At 55.5% G+C, this 16,299-nt stretch overlaps 5 protein-coding genes across 5 annotated transcripts; 1 reads left to right on the top strand and 4 right to left on the bottom strand.

Annotated features, from left to right (window-relative positions):
- Window positions 1-126: 126 nt before the first annotated feature.
- Window positions 127-594, top strand: BU26DRAFT_562194 (uncharacterized protein; the record flags this gene model as incomplete). The annotated part of the gene is made up of 1 exon (XM_033833003.1): window positions 127-594. The coding sequence occupies one exon, from the start codon at window positions 127-129 to the stop codon at window positions 592-594; it is 468 nt and encodes a 155-aa protein (XP_033687459.1).
- A 229-nt stretch (window positions 595-823) lies between these two features.
- BU26DRAFT_529536 (SGT1 family protein-like protein Sgt1) lies at window positions 824-2,698 on the bottom strand (the record flags this gene model as incomplete). The annotated part of the gene is made up of 1 exon (XM_033830905.1): window positions 824-2,698. One exon carries the CDS (start codon window positions 2,696-2,698, stop codon window positions 824-826), a length of 1,875 nt encoding a protein of 624 aa, XP_033687458.1.
- A 4,941-nt stretch (window positions 2,699-7,639) lies between these two features.
- On the bottom strand, window positions 7,640-9,524 carry BU26DRAFT_422085 (cytochrome P450; the record flags this gene model as incomplete). The annotated part of the gene is made up of 5 exons (XM_033823443.1): window positions 7,640-8,050; window positions 8,108-8,294; window positions 8,360-8,466; window positions 8,518-9,171; window positions 9,219-9,524. The coding sequence occupies 5 exons, from the start codon at window positions 9,522-9,524 to the stop codon at window positions 7,640-7,642; spliced, it is 1,665 nt and encodes a 554-aa protein (XP_033687457.1).
- A 1,075-nt stretch (window positions 9,525-10,599) lies between these two features.
- On the bottom strand, window positions 10,600-11,967 carry BU26DRAFT_562190 (uncharacterized protein; the record flags this gene model as incomplete). The annotated part of the gene is made up of 2 exons (XM_033833002.1): window positions 10,600-11,767; window positions 11,819-11,967. The coding sequence occupies 2 exons, from the start codon at window positions 11,965-11,967 to the stop codon at window positions 10,600-10,602; spliced, it is 1,317 nt and encodes a 438-aa protein (XP_033687456.1).
- Window positions 11,968-14,416: 2,449 nt separating this feature from the next.
- BU26DRAFT_562189 (MFS general substrate transporter) lies at window positions 14,417-16,266 on the bottom strand (the record flags this gene model as incomplete). Its single annotated transcript, XM_033833001.1, has 7 exons — window positions 14,417-14,639; window positions 14,701-15,062; window positions 15,115-15,439; window positions 15,494-15,610; window positions 15,662-15,937; window positions 15,985-16,132; window positions 16,182-16,266. 7 exons carry the CDS (start codon window positions 16,264-16,266, stop codon window positions 14,417-14,419), a joined length of 1,536 nt encoding a protein of 511 aa, XP_033687455.1.
- Between the last annotated feature and the right edge of the window lie 33 nt (window positions 16,267-16,299).

Raw genomic sequence — 16,299 nt, 5'->3', positions numbered from 1 at the left:
CAGCTGGCGGAGAAGAAAGGCTTATCCCCGCGAACGACACTAGGACTGCTTGCTATATGCGGTAGTGCACGAGTCCATATAGTGGATAATCGAGTCAAAACGAACCCTCGCTTCTCGGGATCCACGATGGCGAATCCAAACCCCAACCCCGACCGAAACCGCCAAAAGCCACAACACAACTACCTTCTCCCCGCCCAATGGCATCCTGTCACCTCGGCACCAGCATCTAGCGGCACTACAAGCACTACCTCTGGCACCTCTTCCAACCCCCGGGCCTCTCAATCCGGTCCCCCGACAAATACTCAGTTCCGTCACTACCAGCCGACACCCCCGCAGCAACAGACCACGACAACGGAACGATACCAGATCACCGCGCCGTTCCAGATACCACGTATGCCGCATTCCTGGCCGTATCCCGCAGCGAGAAGAGAGGGTGGAGAGGGAGGGGTTGGTGCGGCTGAGCAAGGGACTGTGCCGATTGATCCAAGGTTGCTTGGTTCGAGGGAAGGAGCAAGTCCGGGGCCCGCGCCGCCTAGTGGGTGGAAGCGGAGTGGGCCGCAGAGCGGGTGGCCGCCGAGTAGTGGTGGGCAGTAACGAGGAAGGAGGGGCTGGGAGTGTAGCTGAAGCGGGGGAATTGATGGAACGTGGAGAATAGAAGGAGGCTTTTCTGCTCGCGATTCGTCACATTGCATTCCTCATACCTCTCTAAGTAGCGCATTCGAGGATCCATCGCATCAACATAGCACCAATTGATTCCGTATCTGGGATTCGCGCTTGGAGGAATGCCGGTGAGTGGCGTGACCGAGTGGGCGGCGAAGAGAAATCAGGCCTTCGCTTTGCCCTTACCTTTGCCTTTCGTTTCATCGTCGGCATCAGGAGGGAACTGCACACCCATCAAGCCCATCAAGTTCCCCGCCGGCCCCGCCATGCCAACCTGTCCCTTGAAGCTCTTCAGCATATTCTCCGCAAGATTATAGTCTTCGTCTAATAACTCTTCATCGTCACTGCCTTCTTCTGGTAGCTCCTCGAGCCTACTCTTCCCTTTGCCTTTCGTTGACGTGATAGCTTTAGACCCGCTGGCGCGCTCCTTTTGCTTACGATCCGGATCGAGGTTTAGAGCGCCGTGACCAAATAGCTCTGCCTCCATCATTTCGGAAAGTTTCTGGATTTCCTCGTCCTCTTCTCGTTCGGCTTCGTCGGCGTTGGCCAACTCGCGGGCTTCATCGGTGAGAAGCGCCTTCTCCGCGGCCGAGAGGGACATATACTTTTCATAGGCCTTCTCGTATTCCGCGTAGTCCGCTTCCGTTTCCGCTTCCGCATCGTCCTCGTCATCGTCCTCTTCTTGATCTTCTTTGGCCTCGTCGCTGTCCTCAGGGTCCTCCCATCCGCGATTTTCAGCATCAGAGTCATCGTCCACGTCCATGGGATCAAGACCACTGGCCCCATCAATACCGGCATCCTCATCGTCTATGAAAGCATTGAAGCGCTCAACCATCTTCTTCAGATTCTCTTGTGCCGCCTTATCGCCGAATCCCTCATTCCCGCCTTTTCCGGCAAGTTCGCGTTCGAACTCAGAAAAGTCGATGTTCAGCCATCCTTCGTCGTCCTCGCGCTTAGGCCACGCTGCGATTTCGGCATCAGTGGGTAGCACATCGTCGCCCGTTTTAAGATCTTCCAGCAGAAGCTCAATCTCACGCACGGCTTTCTTGTCCGCGTAGATTTTGTGTTGGACAAGCATTTCCATTCCCGCTGCCATCTTGATTCCGAACTCGGCTTTCTCCGCTGGCTTGCCGACTTTCTTGAGATGTTCGAGGGCCGTGCCGAAAACATCCGGAGGATCCCAGTGCTGACCGAGCATTTGCGCGTATAAGACCTTCGTAAACCGTACGCTAACGTCTACAAAGTCTTCCGGCGGGAAAACCAGTGCGCGCTTCGACTTATCTGGCTGCAGGAGACGAAGCGAGATAGGATCACGGAGATAAAACGCTTCTACAAGCGGGGCGATGTAGGAAGGATTGAGGTGTAATATATGTGCGACTTTACGTGGAAGTGGGAGGGTCGCATGATGCTGGTTGTCAGATATAGCGGCAGGATATCCGATCAACCGGTGGAACGCTTCTTTCTCGATCTTTGGGTAGTGCTGTGGTCGCGCAGGCGTATCCTCGATGATGGTAAGCGCTTCGGTTTGCTTCAGCGGGCGTGGGGGTTCTCCCTTCGAGGCCGGTATGACGAGGAGACGACGATTGTTTATCCAGACCCTGTTCTCTGCCACCTCGGGGTTCAGCCATTTTGGCAAGGCATTTGCGGCTTCGATGAGGAGAAATTCGCCATCTGTGTCGTATATCCTGATCCAGGCATCCTTGAACTCCTGGCTCAACTCTCGTAAGAAATACACGATCAGCCACTCGTCGGCGACACTGTCTCCGTAATTTGTAGATCCTTTCAATATCCAGCGTCCCTCTTCGCGGACGAGGTCGAGATGGATAGAGTCCCGCTGCCAGATATATTCTTTTAGAAACTTCTTCTCAAGACTGGTAAGTGCCCGCTGGAAGGCCTGGAGCCGCTCTCTGGTCTGCACATCTGAGAGTGTTGTGTCGATTATGAATATGATGTACTCTACGACGTCTTCCGGGAGTTTCTTTGGGAAGCCTTCGAAGCCTTCGCCGAACCATTTCAAGTTGTCTTGGGGAATATCCATCAAGGGTAAAGTATGCCGTCGGCGACCTAGTCGAAAAGTGCACTTCGATCCGTCTGCTACAAATGGAGCAAAGAGCGTCGTGGCGGACGGGGACGATGAAGATTTGATGCGGCGGCAGGCGGCGACTTCTGCTGTTGATGAGTGGCTGATGTCACTCTTGGCAACCGCATCGCGCTTTCCCATCCTGGGCTAGTGCGGCTGCGATAGCTTGAGCACGGGCGTGGCCCGTGCCCAGACGTAAACAACGCGATCAACAACACGCACTGCGGAGGATACTTTCCTCTCCTTGTCCAGCTGTGCGCGTGCTGCCATTCCTACACTCCTCTCGCTCATGTGTTAGCAGAAGACATATCTACCATGGCGGCTTACCTCGATACACCGCGCGGCACCGACGCGGGCGATATGACGCGCTTGCAAACCGAAATTGACTTCAGCAGAGAGGAGTCCTTTCACCCTCCGGCCGGCCGCGACAATCTCTTCAAGCAGATGAGTGGCGCGCGGACGCCACGAAACCCGCTAGCAGCGTTACGAAATGCCAACGCAAAGAACGAGTTTACACCAATGTTGAAGAGCGCGACTGCGAACAGGACCCGGCAGGTCAATGGGCTGCTGAAGGGCGGTTTGGCGACACCTGCTGCTCTCAAGCCCGGATATGACTTCGTCGGATCGCCCGCACTTCCCGAAGCCAGCACAATGAACGCGATAAGCAGCTCGTTCAGCGAATCTGGTGTCGACGGCCAAACACCAGTACCACAAGCCAGCTCGAGTGCTATGAGCACGCCAATGGCGCTGCCGAGAAGAGGAGAGGGCGAGCTGGATAGTGGGAATGGGAACGTGCTCACACTGAGGGAGCAAGAAGCTGTGAGTTATCAACCGCACGACCAGAGGCAGGGACATCGTGAGGCCATAGTGCTTTGCTTATCCAACGGCTCGTGATAGAAATTCTTGCTGACATGACTGCAGCGTCTCGAGCAGATCGACAAAGAAAACTTCGGCCTCAAGCTCAAGATCCACTTCTTAGAAGAGAACCTGGAGCGCATGGGCCCCGAATTCAACACGAAAGCAGTCGAGGAGAACATAAACCTCAAGTCCGAGAAGGTGCAAATGACGCGCGACCTCCACAAGTACTCCAAGAACCTCAAGAACGCCGAGAAGGAGCTCGAAACATACAGACAACAGCTAAAGGACTATGCGGAGAAGGTCAAGAGGCGGCATGCAGACGAAGGCATGCGGGAGGAGATGGATGAGCTACGGCGACTGGCTGAGGAGCGCGCTGCTGAGCTAGAACGCGTCGAGGAAAGGCTTCAAGAGGCGCGTGGTGCCGAAGACGAGTTAGAGAAGATCAGCGCAGAACTAGAGAAGGCACAAGCTGAGGTCGCAAGCAGGGATGAAGAGCTGGACGCGTACGAGGATAAAATTGAGCGTCTTGGGGAGGAGCTCAAGGCACAGGGATCACAGAACACTGAAATCGAAGAAAAGCAACGTCTGCTGGATGAACAGGCGAAGCAGGTCAAAGCATTGGAGGAACAACTGCACGCCATCACTCAGTCCAAGGCCGCCGATACCGATGAAAAGGCGCGGCAGATTGAGGAACAAGCAGAAAAAATTGAGGACCTGGAGGAGCAGCTGCAATCCCTCACACGTTCGAAGGACGCCGAGATCGATACGTTACAAGACAAGCTTGACTCGGCTGTGGATGCCAAAGATCAGGAGCTTCACGACCTGGAACAGCAGCTGGACGAGGTAGAGAAGGAGCTCAGCGATGCAGAAGAGCAAAAGCGGCACGAGTTGTCCATGCTCGAAGACCGGCTGCGGTCTCTTGAACGCGAGAAGGACCTAGAGATCAAAGGGCTCCAGCGGCAGTTGCAGGCGCTTCAAAGTGAGAAGCAGACGGAGCTCGATGCTCTCCACGAACGACTGCAGCTGGCAGAATCGCAAGGAGACGGTCAGGTCCAGCTGGCACAACAGGCCGCTCGCGATGCTCACCAGAAGGTCATCGACGTCACACGCGAAAAGAACGTAGAGATCGGACTATTGCAGTCCCGGGTCGACGATGCCGAAACCAAAGCGGACGAACTTGACGACTGCCGACAACAGTTGCAGAACGCCATGCAGCAGGTCTCGCGACTACAGCAGGAGACGTCCTCCTACGAACAGCGGGTCCAGCAACTTCAAAAGACGCTCACTCAGAAGGATCATGACCTCGACAGCCTAGAGAAGCTTCGTCGCGAGCGCGATGACGCAACTCAAGAGATCAACGGCCTTCGTTCAACGCTTTCTGGCAAAGACGCCCAAGTTGAAGCTCTGCACAAAGCTACCCGCGAACGCGACGCACTCTCAAGACAACTTTCCGACTTCCGCCGCCAATACGATAATGCCGTCCAGGAAATCGAAAACCAGCGTACCGCCATGTCCAGCAAGGACATGCAAGTGGATGCCTTGCGGAGGGCAAGCCGTGAGCGTGATGCGTTGTCTCGAGAGCTCGGGACACTCCGCCAGGAGTGCGATGACGTGAAGGAAGATGCCAACCGCTTGCGCTCCGCTATGTCGAGTAAGGATACTCAAATCGAGGCGCTCCAGAAAGTCACGCGCGAACGCGACGCGATATCCCGTGATCTATCCAACTTGCAGTCCTCTCTTCAACCTCGCGAACGAGACATGCTGAACCTGCAGAGAAAGGTCGAAAGCCAGGAAGCTGTGCTTGAAAGCCTAAAGCGGCTAAAGTCCGAATTGAGTGACCGTACGCGCGACCTAGAGACTGTCCGACGGACCCTCTCAGAGCGAGACGCGGAACTCGATGCTCTTAGGAGTCATGCCGATGAACCGGATACTCAGCTCGATGTCATGCAAGATCTCGTCCGCCAGCGAGATAATGAGCTTGAAACGCTGCGCGAAGAAATGAACACCCACAAGGGCGAAGTAGAGTCTTTGCAGCGACTGGCTGAGGAGAGGCTCGAGGCATTGGAGGGGCTAAAGGACGAGATGGAGCGCGAGAAGCAGAATATGGATGACGAGATTGAGGTCCTACAGGAGCAAGTTGATGAGATGGGAGAGGAAAAGAGCTCCTTGGAAGAAAAGATTTCGGTCCTCGAGTCGATGCTCCGCGAAAAGGAAAGCCAACACCACGCGCTTCAGTCAGAATCCAAAGCCGCCCAACGTGAGCGAAACCAGAGAGCCGCCCTAGAGAACAAGGTCCGCGACTTGGAGTCCCGGATACGCGACAAGGAATCACAGCACCGGAAACTGCAAGCTGAAGCCAAGGCCGCGCAGCGCGAGCAGAAGGCCTCTCTCGAGAACCAGGTCCGCGATCTTCAATCACAGATTCGCGAGAAAGAGAGCCAGCACCGCATGCTCCAGGCTTCTGCCAAAGCTGCGCAGCAGAAATCCATGCACGAAGCGATCGATCTCGACGCCCAAACTCAGGCTCTGGAGAAGCGCCACGTGAAGGAGATCAACGGCCTCGCCAAGCAGATCCAATACCTCCGCGCCCGATGCAACCGCGCCGAAGGCTTCCGGCAGTCCCTGGGCTACCAGAAGCGCTTCTTCCTCATGCAGATCGAGGTCTACAATCAATGGTATGTCGCTTCCCTTTCTTCCCTCTCCCACCCCCTTCTATCCTCAACACAGACACTAACAGAAACAGCAACACGGAAGACCTCCACCTCATCTCCGAAATGGGCATCACGCCCGACATCACCATCCACGCCAAGAAGCCCACGCTCAAGGCCACAGCGCTCGCCATCATGGCTGCGCAGCGCATGCAGAAGATGAGCGAGGGCTGGGCGGCGAGTCGCAGGATTCATGCTCAGCTTGTGCAGAAGCTGGAGGGCATGCGCAGGAGGAGTGTGAGGACGGCTGGCGGCTCTGGGTTGAGGATTGCGCGGTAGATGTGCTGCTGGATGCTGTGATGAGATGTGTGCGTAGACGAGCGAGGAGAAGCATAAGGAGGGGTTGCCGAGGCAGAGCGAGCGAGATTGAAAGCGTGCCGTTTGCGTATTCTTATTGCATGGCATGGCATGGTGTTTTGGAGAACGGCGCGACAGGCTTTGGGCTTGGGCTTTGTTGTTCCGCATATAACTATGCTCAGCATCTTCTTTTTTCCCCACGAATCGAATCATGAATGACGCCAGTTCGTTCCCCTCCCGGGCGTGCATATTCACTTTCTCTCTCTCTCTCTCTTTCACGAATTGCAAATTGCAAATTCACGCCCGCCCGGGTGCATACGAGCTCCGGGCTTAGCTTTTCCCTCTTTCGTGGATACGCTAAGTCCTAGACTATGTCAGACCGCCCAGCGCCCGCGCGAATAGGGCAGTACTTAAACGCTGACTGGCAAGTAGGTCTTGGCTTGGCTCGTCTTTCTTGGCTCGTCGTCGCCCGTCATCGGAGCCCGGAGCCGCGTCCGAATGCCTTCGCATTAGGATAAGGATAAGGATAAAGATGGAAGGGTGCGGGATAGAAGCGTACGGGCGGGATGTTGTGCTTCGCTCCGCTTCGCGCTGCTGACGTGAGCGCCTCGCTATCTACCTACCTACCTACGTGGGCAGTGCGTGGGATTAGTAAGGACAGAAAAGAAAAGCTTATTTAAAGGTCGCGGTTGCGGTTGCGGTTGCGTATCTTATGCCAAGCCAAGGGAGGGCGAAGATTTTATAGTGCGTGGGTAGTCTATTATGACGTGGATGACGATGAGAGATTGCGCGTTTTCCTGTTTAGGGCTGGGTTGTGCGAGGATGAGGATGCAAGAGTCGCTTGGGCTAGGGATGAGTATTGCTCGGTTCGTGCCACTGTATGTGGGTACGGCGTGCGTGAGCTTTCGGCATCCCAAGCACATAGTCCCAAGTACGCATTCCAGTTTGAATAGCGTGAGTGATGGTTCGATCGGCCGCGTGACCGCCTGTCTATCCGTCCATGTACGCCAGTACCTGCCCTTCCTAGACGTCTCGCCTAATCCCTCCTCCTAGGCGTAAGCCTAACATCCAAGCTCCCCACATTCGTGGTAAACACGTCCTTCGTGTCCCTTGGCACACTGCTCCCATCATCGCCCTCCACGAAGCTGATCTCAAACGCGCGCACCAAGTTCGCCGTCACGCTCCGCATCTCCATCATGGCCAGCTTCTGGCCCACGCAGTTGTACACGCCGGTGCTGAAGGGCATAAAGGCGCGCTTGTCAATGATGTAGTCGGAGGCTTCGTCGGTCCAGCGCTCGGGCATGAATTTCAGCGGGTCGCGGAAGTAGCGCGCGTCGCGCTGCATCGTGTAGATGGGCATCCAGATGAGCGTCTCCCCGGGGATGTAGGTCTGGTCAGGGAGGGTGAGGCCTTCGCGGGGGGTTTCGCGGGAGACGCCGCCGGGGACCTATGGGGTATTAATACTTGAACACTCCGGGGGCATATGGGAAGAGAGATTGCTTACGGATGGGTGTAGTCTCATGGCTTCATTGACGACGCCGTCGAGGTAGGGGCAGTCGGCTAAATCGTCGGCATAGAGGAAGGCTTTCTCTGGCTTGATCTCGTCGACTACTTTGCGCACTCTTGCTTGAAGGGCGGGATCCTTGCAGAGTTCGTAGACGAGCCAAGTTAGTGTCGCGGCAGTAGTGTCGCTGTCCCACAAAGGCGTGTTAGCAGTGGTCCCACGGGGATGAACGAAGAGAAAACATGCGCGTACCTGCCCGCGATGACCAATAGACGAGCGTCGGCATTGAGATGACGGGGGATGTCCTCGTCATTGGGGTCGAGCAGCCAACCGAAGACATCGTTCTCCGCGGGAGTAATCTAGAGCCACGGTCAGTTACCTTCGTCGTCTGCTCAACTCCGCTATCATACCTTCTTCCTCTCGCGCAAAACGTTGCTTCCCCAGTTCATGAAGTCCAGGATGTCTTTCGCGCCGAACCCTGTCCTCAACATAATGGCCTCCACCCACGTTATGTGCGTTAAGTAGCTCATGGGCGCCATACTTTGATGCAGCTTCTTGATCTGGTCGTCCTCTTGTCCCTTCTCCACCATTCCGAAGCTGCGGCTGAACCCGATGTCTCCCATGACGTCGAAGCTGTAGTAGTTGATCCAGTTCGAGATGCGTACAGACGGCTCGTTCGCATGCTCCTTCAGTCGCTCGATGAGTGCATAGGCGTGCCTGTTGAGGCGGGGCTCGTACTCGCGCAGGGCTTTGGCGTTGAAAGCGCGCTCCCAGATCTTGCGGCGCTCCCTGTGGTCTTGCTTCGAGCGGCTCGTGTGTACGGAGGAGCCTTCAAGGAAGTAGGAACCGGAGTACCAAACGCTCTTTGTACACTTCGTCATGGGTCCGTGGATGAGAGGAATGGCATCTGCGGAGGCGACGCTCAACTCGCGAGGTCCAGTGCGGACGATGTCTGACTTGTATTCCTTGTGCATTCCCTCGATCTCGGTGTAGTATTGGCATTTTGGCGTGACCCGGCTAATACTGTACAGTTTGGAGAGACGAGCGCCGAAAGGGCCGGGAAACTGATCGTGTCAGTAATTGGATGAAAGGCGGGTCAAGGCGCCCGTACCTTCCGTAGGCGGTGGAAGAAGGCGCGATACACCAAAATACTCGCGATCAGAGTCCCGAGGTACACGGCCGCCGCAGTTCCCGCCACCTGTAGGGCTCCCAGGATGGACGTGACTCGCGGGTCGGCGGCATACTCGAACGCAACCAGCCCAGCAAAGGTAAGGACCCAGCTGGAGAGCACAAGATGGCTGGAGTTGTCCCACTCGCCGTTGTTCAGTACGTAATGAGAGAAAAGGCCAAGAGCAGCGGCAAGAGGCTTGCTGCGGATCAGCTCGTCCCAGTGAGTTGCGCGAAGAAACTCGGACATTGCTGCGTGGATGTCGTCGAGGATGAAGGTTCGGCCTTGGAGGTACAGCCTACCGTACAGGTGAGGGGCCTGGATATATATGGGCGCGATGGTGATCCGCGCCAGACAGGGCTGTGAAGGAGTGGCCGAGTGCCCGTCATCCTCGAGCAACGGTAGAGGGGCCTGCAGCACAGGTGCAAGGGTGCCACGATGTTGGTGAGGCCGTCGACAAGAAGTAAGCACCTTCACCGTTGGCGTCCGTGGGCGGTAGCGTTGTCTTTGTTCGGCCTAGCATGCGGGGTCCCGCTAGTACGCCGTCGCGCCTTCCTTGCTTTTGCTCTGGCGCGAAGCCACCACATGCCCACAGTCTAGTCACACTGCGCGCGAGATGCCGCTCGAGACGATGCCCGCGGGTTCCGGCTACTGCCTGGGACGCGCTTCATGCCGTACAGTACCTAGGTAGTCAATACTGTGCAAACGAGAGTTGGGCCTTTCCGCGCAGGCGGGACGCCACCCAAACACGCTATTCATTAGTGTACAGTCAGCCTGGCCGCGTGTTGCAGCAGAGGCTCCAAGCATCCGCATCAAGACAGGACTAGTAGCAGACGATGAGGGCGCAAAATAACCCCCTTACCGGTATTAGTAGGCCGCGGGTGGCCTGCCATGCAAGGTGGATCCGACCAGGCTCAAATCGGACGACATGCGGACTAATGCCCGTCGTCCTACACGCACATTGTTCCATCGGAACTCTCTCATGAGGCACGACTTGAGAGGTGCTCTCACATGGTCGTACAGATTGCCGACACGTCGTACGGATCGCCGCGCTGTGCAACCGAATTGCCGAATTGCTGGGATCGGGGCTCTGGCTGCAAGTCGATCCTTGGCGTTGCCTGGCGAAGCAATCGCGCTTACATCATGTTGGCGGGTTAGATGCGTGCAATCTTTCCTCCAGGCGATATTGGCGAATGATATCGCGCGCATGCTGACGCATCGTCAGAGCTGAATCGACGGCTGTGAGTGGCTTCCGCGACTGGTGGGATATCGCCTATGCTGCTGGAGCGCGTCCTTGTTCTTGCGACTCGGCCTAACTTTTCTCTCAATTCGGCTGCGTCCTGCTCGATTCCCAAAAGCACGTGGTGACGAATGACCCGTGGCCTTGCCGCAACTCACGTAAGAATTGTTGATCCGTCTTTATCTCCGTCTCATCCGCGTCTTCTCTCGCCTCAACAAGCCGCGTGCCGTCAAATCGCAGTCCGCACACCCGCCAGCTGAGTTGATCGGTCACAGCGCTGTAGCTCATCGCGGCGCCAATGTCGACCTCGCTTTCGTTGTTGGTAGCAAGCATGCGGACTCTGACATCTGCAATCTCTCCCCCGGAGACAGGCGCAGTTGTCTCTCCCTGGGCGCAACCGTCCAACAACATCCGGTGACGGAGAAGATCCAAGCAACGTGCAGTCCTTCGCAGAAACGGCCAGCTCGACGTCCACCGTACCGACACTGCATGGAGCCCTGTGAGCTCGAGTAGAGGGTTGAGCCAAGAAGGAACTCCAGATGGGCTCCTTTCCTCGACTGAGAGGCATTGCTCGATCGAAATAGGGTTCCGCTCCTGCAGGAGATGATATGACTCCATGACGAGGCGCAAATCGCGCAGCTGCATAGCGGAAGAAGCAAGCAATGAACATAGCCGAGGATAGTAGTCGTACGCATACACCAGATAGCAGTTCCCTGAATCTGGTTCGGATGGAAAGAAGCCATGCCGGTCCAAACTCAACGTGTACCGCGGCTCGTTAAGCGGGGGTCCATCTTCCATCAACGCGAGCTCCAACGAGAATACACGGGAAAGCGACGCAGCCGGTCGATCCTGCAGAAAGTGCAAAGCGGTCAGTATCCGGAAGTCCCTGGTGAAGGAAAAGGTATTCCTGCTGTAGAAAATCTCGCGAGCTTCGACGTACAGCTGCTTGCACCCAAGCATCACCTGGAGGTAGAGGAGCGGGCGTCCCTTAGCGGCCTGATACGTCATGCTAAATTCCCCCTCGACGGCCGGACGTGTCGGCGGCCAGGAGGACCAAGAGTGCTGGTAGAAATCGGCAAATGGCACTCGCCAGGTGGAGCGTCCTACGCAAGGGTGTCTCAGCGGATATTGCTCGCGGAGGTCTCGCTCATCGCGGCTTCGATTCATAGGGTTAGAGACGCCCGTGATAGCACACTCCAAAGCTATGTGGTCCTGGACGAGGAGGTGGTCGTAGACCATATCGCGCAGTTCCCTTGGTCGTGCGTCAGTATAACGCACACGAGTTGGCAGACTAAAAGATCACCTTGGAATAGCCAGCAATCGCGAAGACTGCCTCGAGCCAGCGCATGCGTTCACGCAGAACATCATTGTCATGCCTCGGTGGACGAGCGACCGATGGTCCAGTTTGTACGTCGTCCAATCCCTCGAGAGGGTAATCCAGGCAGCACCCATAAGCAAGTGCGCCTTCCTTCCGCACGTAAGCGAACGCGGAGTAGATGCTTCGAACAACGAAAAACACCACTCAAAACAATATCAATACAATGAGAGGAGAAGCATGAGGTTGAAATTAAGAACGCCCGCGCCGCAAAACTACGCCCGGGCGGACGATCTATCTTTCTCTCGCGCGAGCCTCGGCTGCAGCTTCCCTTTCGGTGTGCGGACCCCGGCTCCTTTTCTCCTCCGCCCTTCCTACCCTAGGTAGCCTTTCAGCACACTCCTTATGTAGTCTGCTGAGCCCTGGTATGGTATCCCAAATGCCGGCTATCTACTGCCGTGCGATTCGCGTCCTTTCTAGTAGCGCTCATTCGCCTATTCACAGCACGCTCACTCCTCAGCTATCGCAATTCCGCCACACCTGAATTCCCATTCAAATAATTCCAGAGTCACCGTATCTACCGCACATATCGCATTGCTTATTGAGCATCAGCATTCCCCCCCTCTTACCACGACACCCAGAAAAAAAATAACGCAGCAAGCGCAGTCCAATCTCTTCCAAAGCTCGCTACATATCCGCCGACAGTGCGCAGGAATTCTACTCGCTGCTCCGTGGGACGACACCATGTCGTGTGAAGTACAGGAGATCGCAACGTTTCGAGCGAGAAGATCTATCACAACAGCAAGCCAACAGGAGGTGGTATGGTATCAATACACGAACTCTTCCTTTCCCACGTATACTCGCTCAGGAGAACTCCAAACTTAGCAGCGGCCTTGTCAACACACCCCCCAGAAGCGCGTCTCCATTCTAGACCGTCCGCGCGAAATCCACTCAAGACGTAAGTAAATCCCCGCTTCTCCACCCCAACGCCCATGCATTCTTCAACCCGTTCGTTCCAATTCTTCGGCCCTTGTACGAGTCTCTCCAGAATCAGAAGAGCAATAGATGGAAGCGGGAAGACACCGCGAAGATCCAGATACCGTCCATGTGGTTTGCGCTGAAAGCCAGCGCTGATACGGACGTGCCGTGCGGCCTTCCGTCGAACTAGGGGAGGGGGCAACAGTGAGTGATGACCGTGAGACGGCGCGCTGAGGGAGCCGTGCGGGGATAGAATAGCGAGGGAATTCGGAGATTCGTGGTGCTGGGGGAGAGTCGTGGACACGTACGTGTGGAGTTCGTGACGGAGGATGTGGCTGGAGCTGGTAGAGGATGAAGTGCTGTGTTAGAAGGCTCGTCCCGTGAGATGAGTAAGTCCTACGCGTCACGCGTCTGAGTCAAAGCTCATATCCTACGTATTTTGTTCGGGCCATACTTCGTGAAGCCGCACGGCGCCTTTCCTATTCCCCTAGCCAGCGTGCACATAGGAAAACCCCGTAAACCCTCACTAGCTACTACCTTCGGTGCATTAACAAATGCGCGCATCTCAAGCTATCTAAACCCCAGCCCAGCTCAACCTTCCCCACCTCCGCCTCCACCTCCTCACAAAACCACCCGCAGTCGCGAAGCACCATCAAAGCACGCACGTCAGGACCCCATACACCCAGCCCAGCCCAGTACAAGCAAGCTTAGAACCATAGACCACAAGTTACAGAGCGCGAACCGAGTATGAACGCCCATCCCACCCTTTGCCTCGTCTTGGAGTACTAGCTCGCGCTCCTACTGCATACAGTCCACAGAAACGGAACCTCGGCTTCACCGATACGGCAACCAATCCTACGCGCGAAGGAGAAAACAGGCAGGTCGAAGCGCCTCCACGAGCGAGCGAGCGAGCTATCAAATCCCACCTGGGCATATCGGGAGGAGTACAACGTAAACACGTTGAGCCACTTTAGTCGCAGCTTTGCATAGCCAGGGAGAGAGGAGAGGATATCGACCAGGCTGTATTGAGTTAATTTAAGAGTGGAGGAGGGGAGGGGACGCATGATGTTGAAGACGAACAGACGAGCACGGATTGCCTGCTGGAGGGAAACTACCCGTAAACGATGAAATACTGCGACTACTTTAGGAACGACCCAACCAAGAAACTTCAACGCCTTAAGGCCCGTTGCGAGCGCTAGCTGCGTTGATACTCCGGGGGAGCGAGGGGCGCTAGTTGGTCAGGATAAGGAAGAGTGTTCAAAAACACTTCTAAACAAGGATGCGGCTCCATGGGAAGGTCCATGATGAGGTCACTGTACCCGGCGCCTAAAGGGTTAAGTGTTTGGTACGAGGCGCATATCTAGGCGTGATTAATGGAGAGATTGTGAGGACGCTGGATCGCTTCAGACATGACTGGCTGGCACTGGAATGGCAACAAACGGTTTGACAAGGCATAATGCTTGGCGAATGTATTCTGAACTCGCTGCGTGAGTGCGAAGAGGTTTAATGCGTCTAACGGAAGTACTAGAACGGACAGGAACCGCGAAATCCACTAACGTCGAAAGCTCTACCCGCAGAGCCGCGTTGTCAGACGCTGCTACATCGCCTTTACGTGATGTAGCGGAATGCAGGATTCCTATAGCCAAGGTCTTTGATTTCTGCCTCGCTGAGACCATTGAGTCGGTGATCCCGCTTGCCCAAATCGCGCTGTCTGTTCTCCCATTTGCAGTATGCGATACCGGCAAGAGCAAGAACAAAGACTCCGCACTGCCCGGCGAGGTTGATGGTGTGTCCGGTGGGGTATTTCGGTTTTTCATTGTTTGTATATGTCCTGAAGTGCGGTTAGCGGAATGGTATGGTGGAAAGGAGGGGACGCCGGCATGTGGTCTTACCATGTAGCAAGAATGCCTCCTGCGGTGCCAAGTGTAACAATATAAGCGCTAGATACGGCACGCACGGCGGGGCCGGCCGCGTTATTCATCCCCCATGAGAGGAAGCCGGGACCGCCGGGGAACGCGCCAAGGGTAATGAAGAAGATGCCCATGTATCGAACGTTCGGGCTAGTAGCCCATCTCATGATAGCGAAACCAGTGATAGCAAGAAGCGTGAACGCCGCAAGATAGATGCCGCGTCGGTTGGTTTTATCTGAGACGAAAGCAACCGCGATAGCGACAATGCAAGCGCAGACGTAAGGCGGTACGGAGTAGAGCTGAGCTTTTGTAGCGGTCCAGCCGAGGTCGTTGAGAATGGTAGGCTGCGAGAGCTATTAGTTGATGCGAGGTGTTTCCATGTCAGGGGACTCTTACCATGAAGAGCGAGATGCCTTGGACGGTGATGTTGATGAGGAAGAATCCCACGGCGCACATGTAGTTGTTGATATTGAAGAAAGACCTGACGACGTGTTTAACTTCCACTTTCTCATTTTCGTCGGCTCCGCCCTTCAACTGAAGCCTCAGTGCGGCGATTCTGCGCTCGCGTTCGTTGAGGAACCAGCATTCGGCGGGGTTCGTCGGCATAAGGAAGGGAGCACCGAGGCCGACGATTATGGTGAAGAGGCCCTCGAAGAAGAATATGTTGCGCCAGGTGTGGATGACCATAGATGAAACCCCCCATGGAGGAATACGAGAAAGGCTGAAACGGGCATTTTTCAGTAAGTTGGGCTTCGTGGATGTAGGAGGTACTTACACTGTAGCCAGAAGGCCGCCAAAGGCCCCAGCCAAGGATGCAGCAGAGACGTAGATTCCCACTCGAAACAGCAGCTCTTGGCGTTTATAAAAGCAAGTGATAAAGAACGCGATGCCGCTATTTGACACGTAAGTAGGGTGACGGGATGAATGACGGTGACGGACTTACGGCATCACGCCTCCTTCAAAGACCCCAAGAAAAGCTCGAGCGGCAAGCAACCCCTGGAAGCTCTGGACAAAAGCCGAGCACATAGAGACAAAGCCAAAACCGCACACCAGAAGCGGTAGGTAGTACTTGGGACCGATAATCTTCAACAGGATATTGCTGGGCACTTCGACGAACATGTAGATGATGTAGAAGATTGAGGTAACCCAGTTGAACCGGACGCCGACGAGATCCAGGTCGACGGCCATTCCCTGGATCCGCGCATTTCCAACGTTGGCCCTTCTCGGCGTTATTTTTCGCTCCAAAATCTCAAGTGCGGATCTTACCGGTCAAGAAAGCATAGCAAGTAAAGAAAGGTCGTTAGGGGTACGATGACCTTGTCGAGCTTGCGTCGGACCGCGGTTTCCTCCTCGACCGTCCAGGTGAACTCGTCACCGGAGTCACTGCTGGTGCTTTCGCCTAGATTCTCCTCATCTTACCATCCGTTAGCGTGTGAAACCGTCCATGGGAGGAAAACGCATACATAAGATCTTCTCGGCTTTCTCAGTGCTGGACAGGACTTTGTCATCGTCTCTGTACACCACCTCGTCCACGCCTGTCGCTGCCATATTGGGAGAGTGGAAAGAATTCGGTATTGGCTG

This window comes from Trematosphaeria pertusa (assembly GCF_010094035.1).
Source record: "Trematosphaeria pertusa strain CBS 122368 unplaced genomic scaffold BU26scaffold_4, whole genome shotgun sequence".
NCBI lineage: Eukaryota > Fungi > Ascomycota > Dothideomycetes > Pleosporales > Trematosphaeriaceae > Trematosphaeria > Trematosphaeria pertusa.
This window is presented reverse-complemented; position numbering and strand designations above follow the sequence as displayed.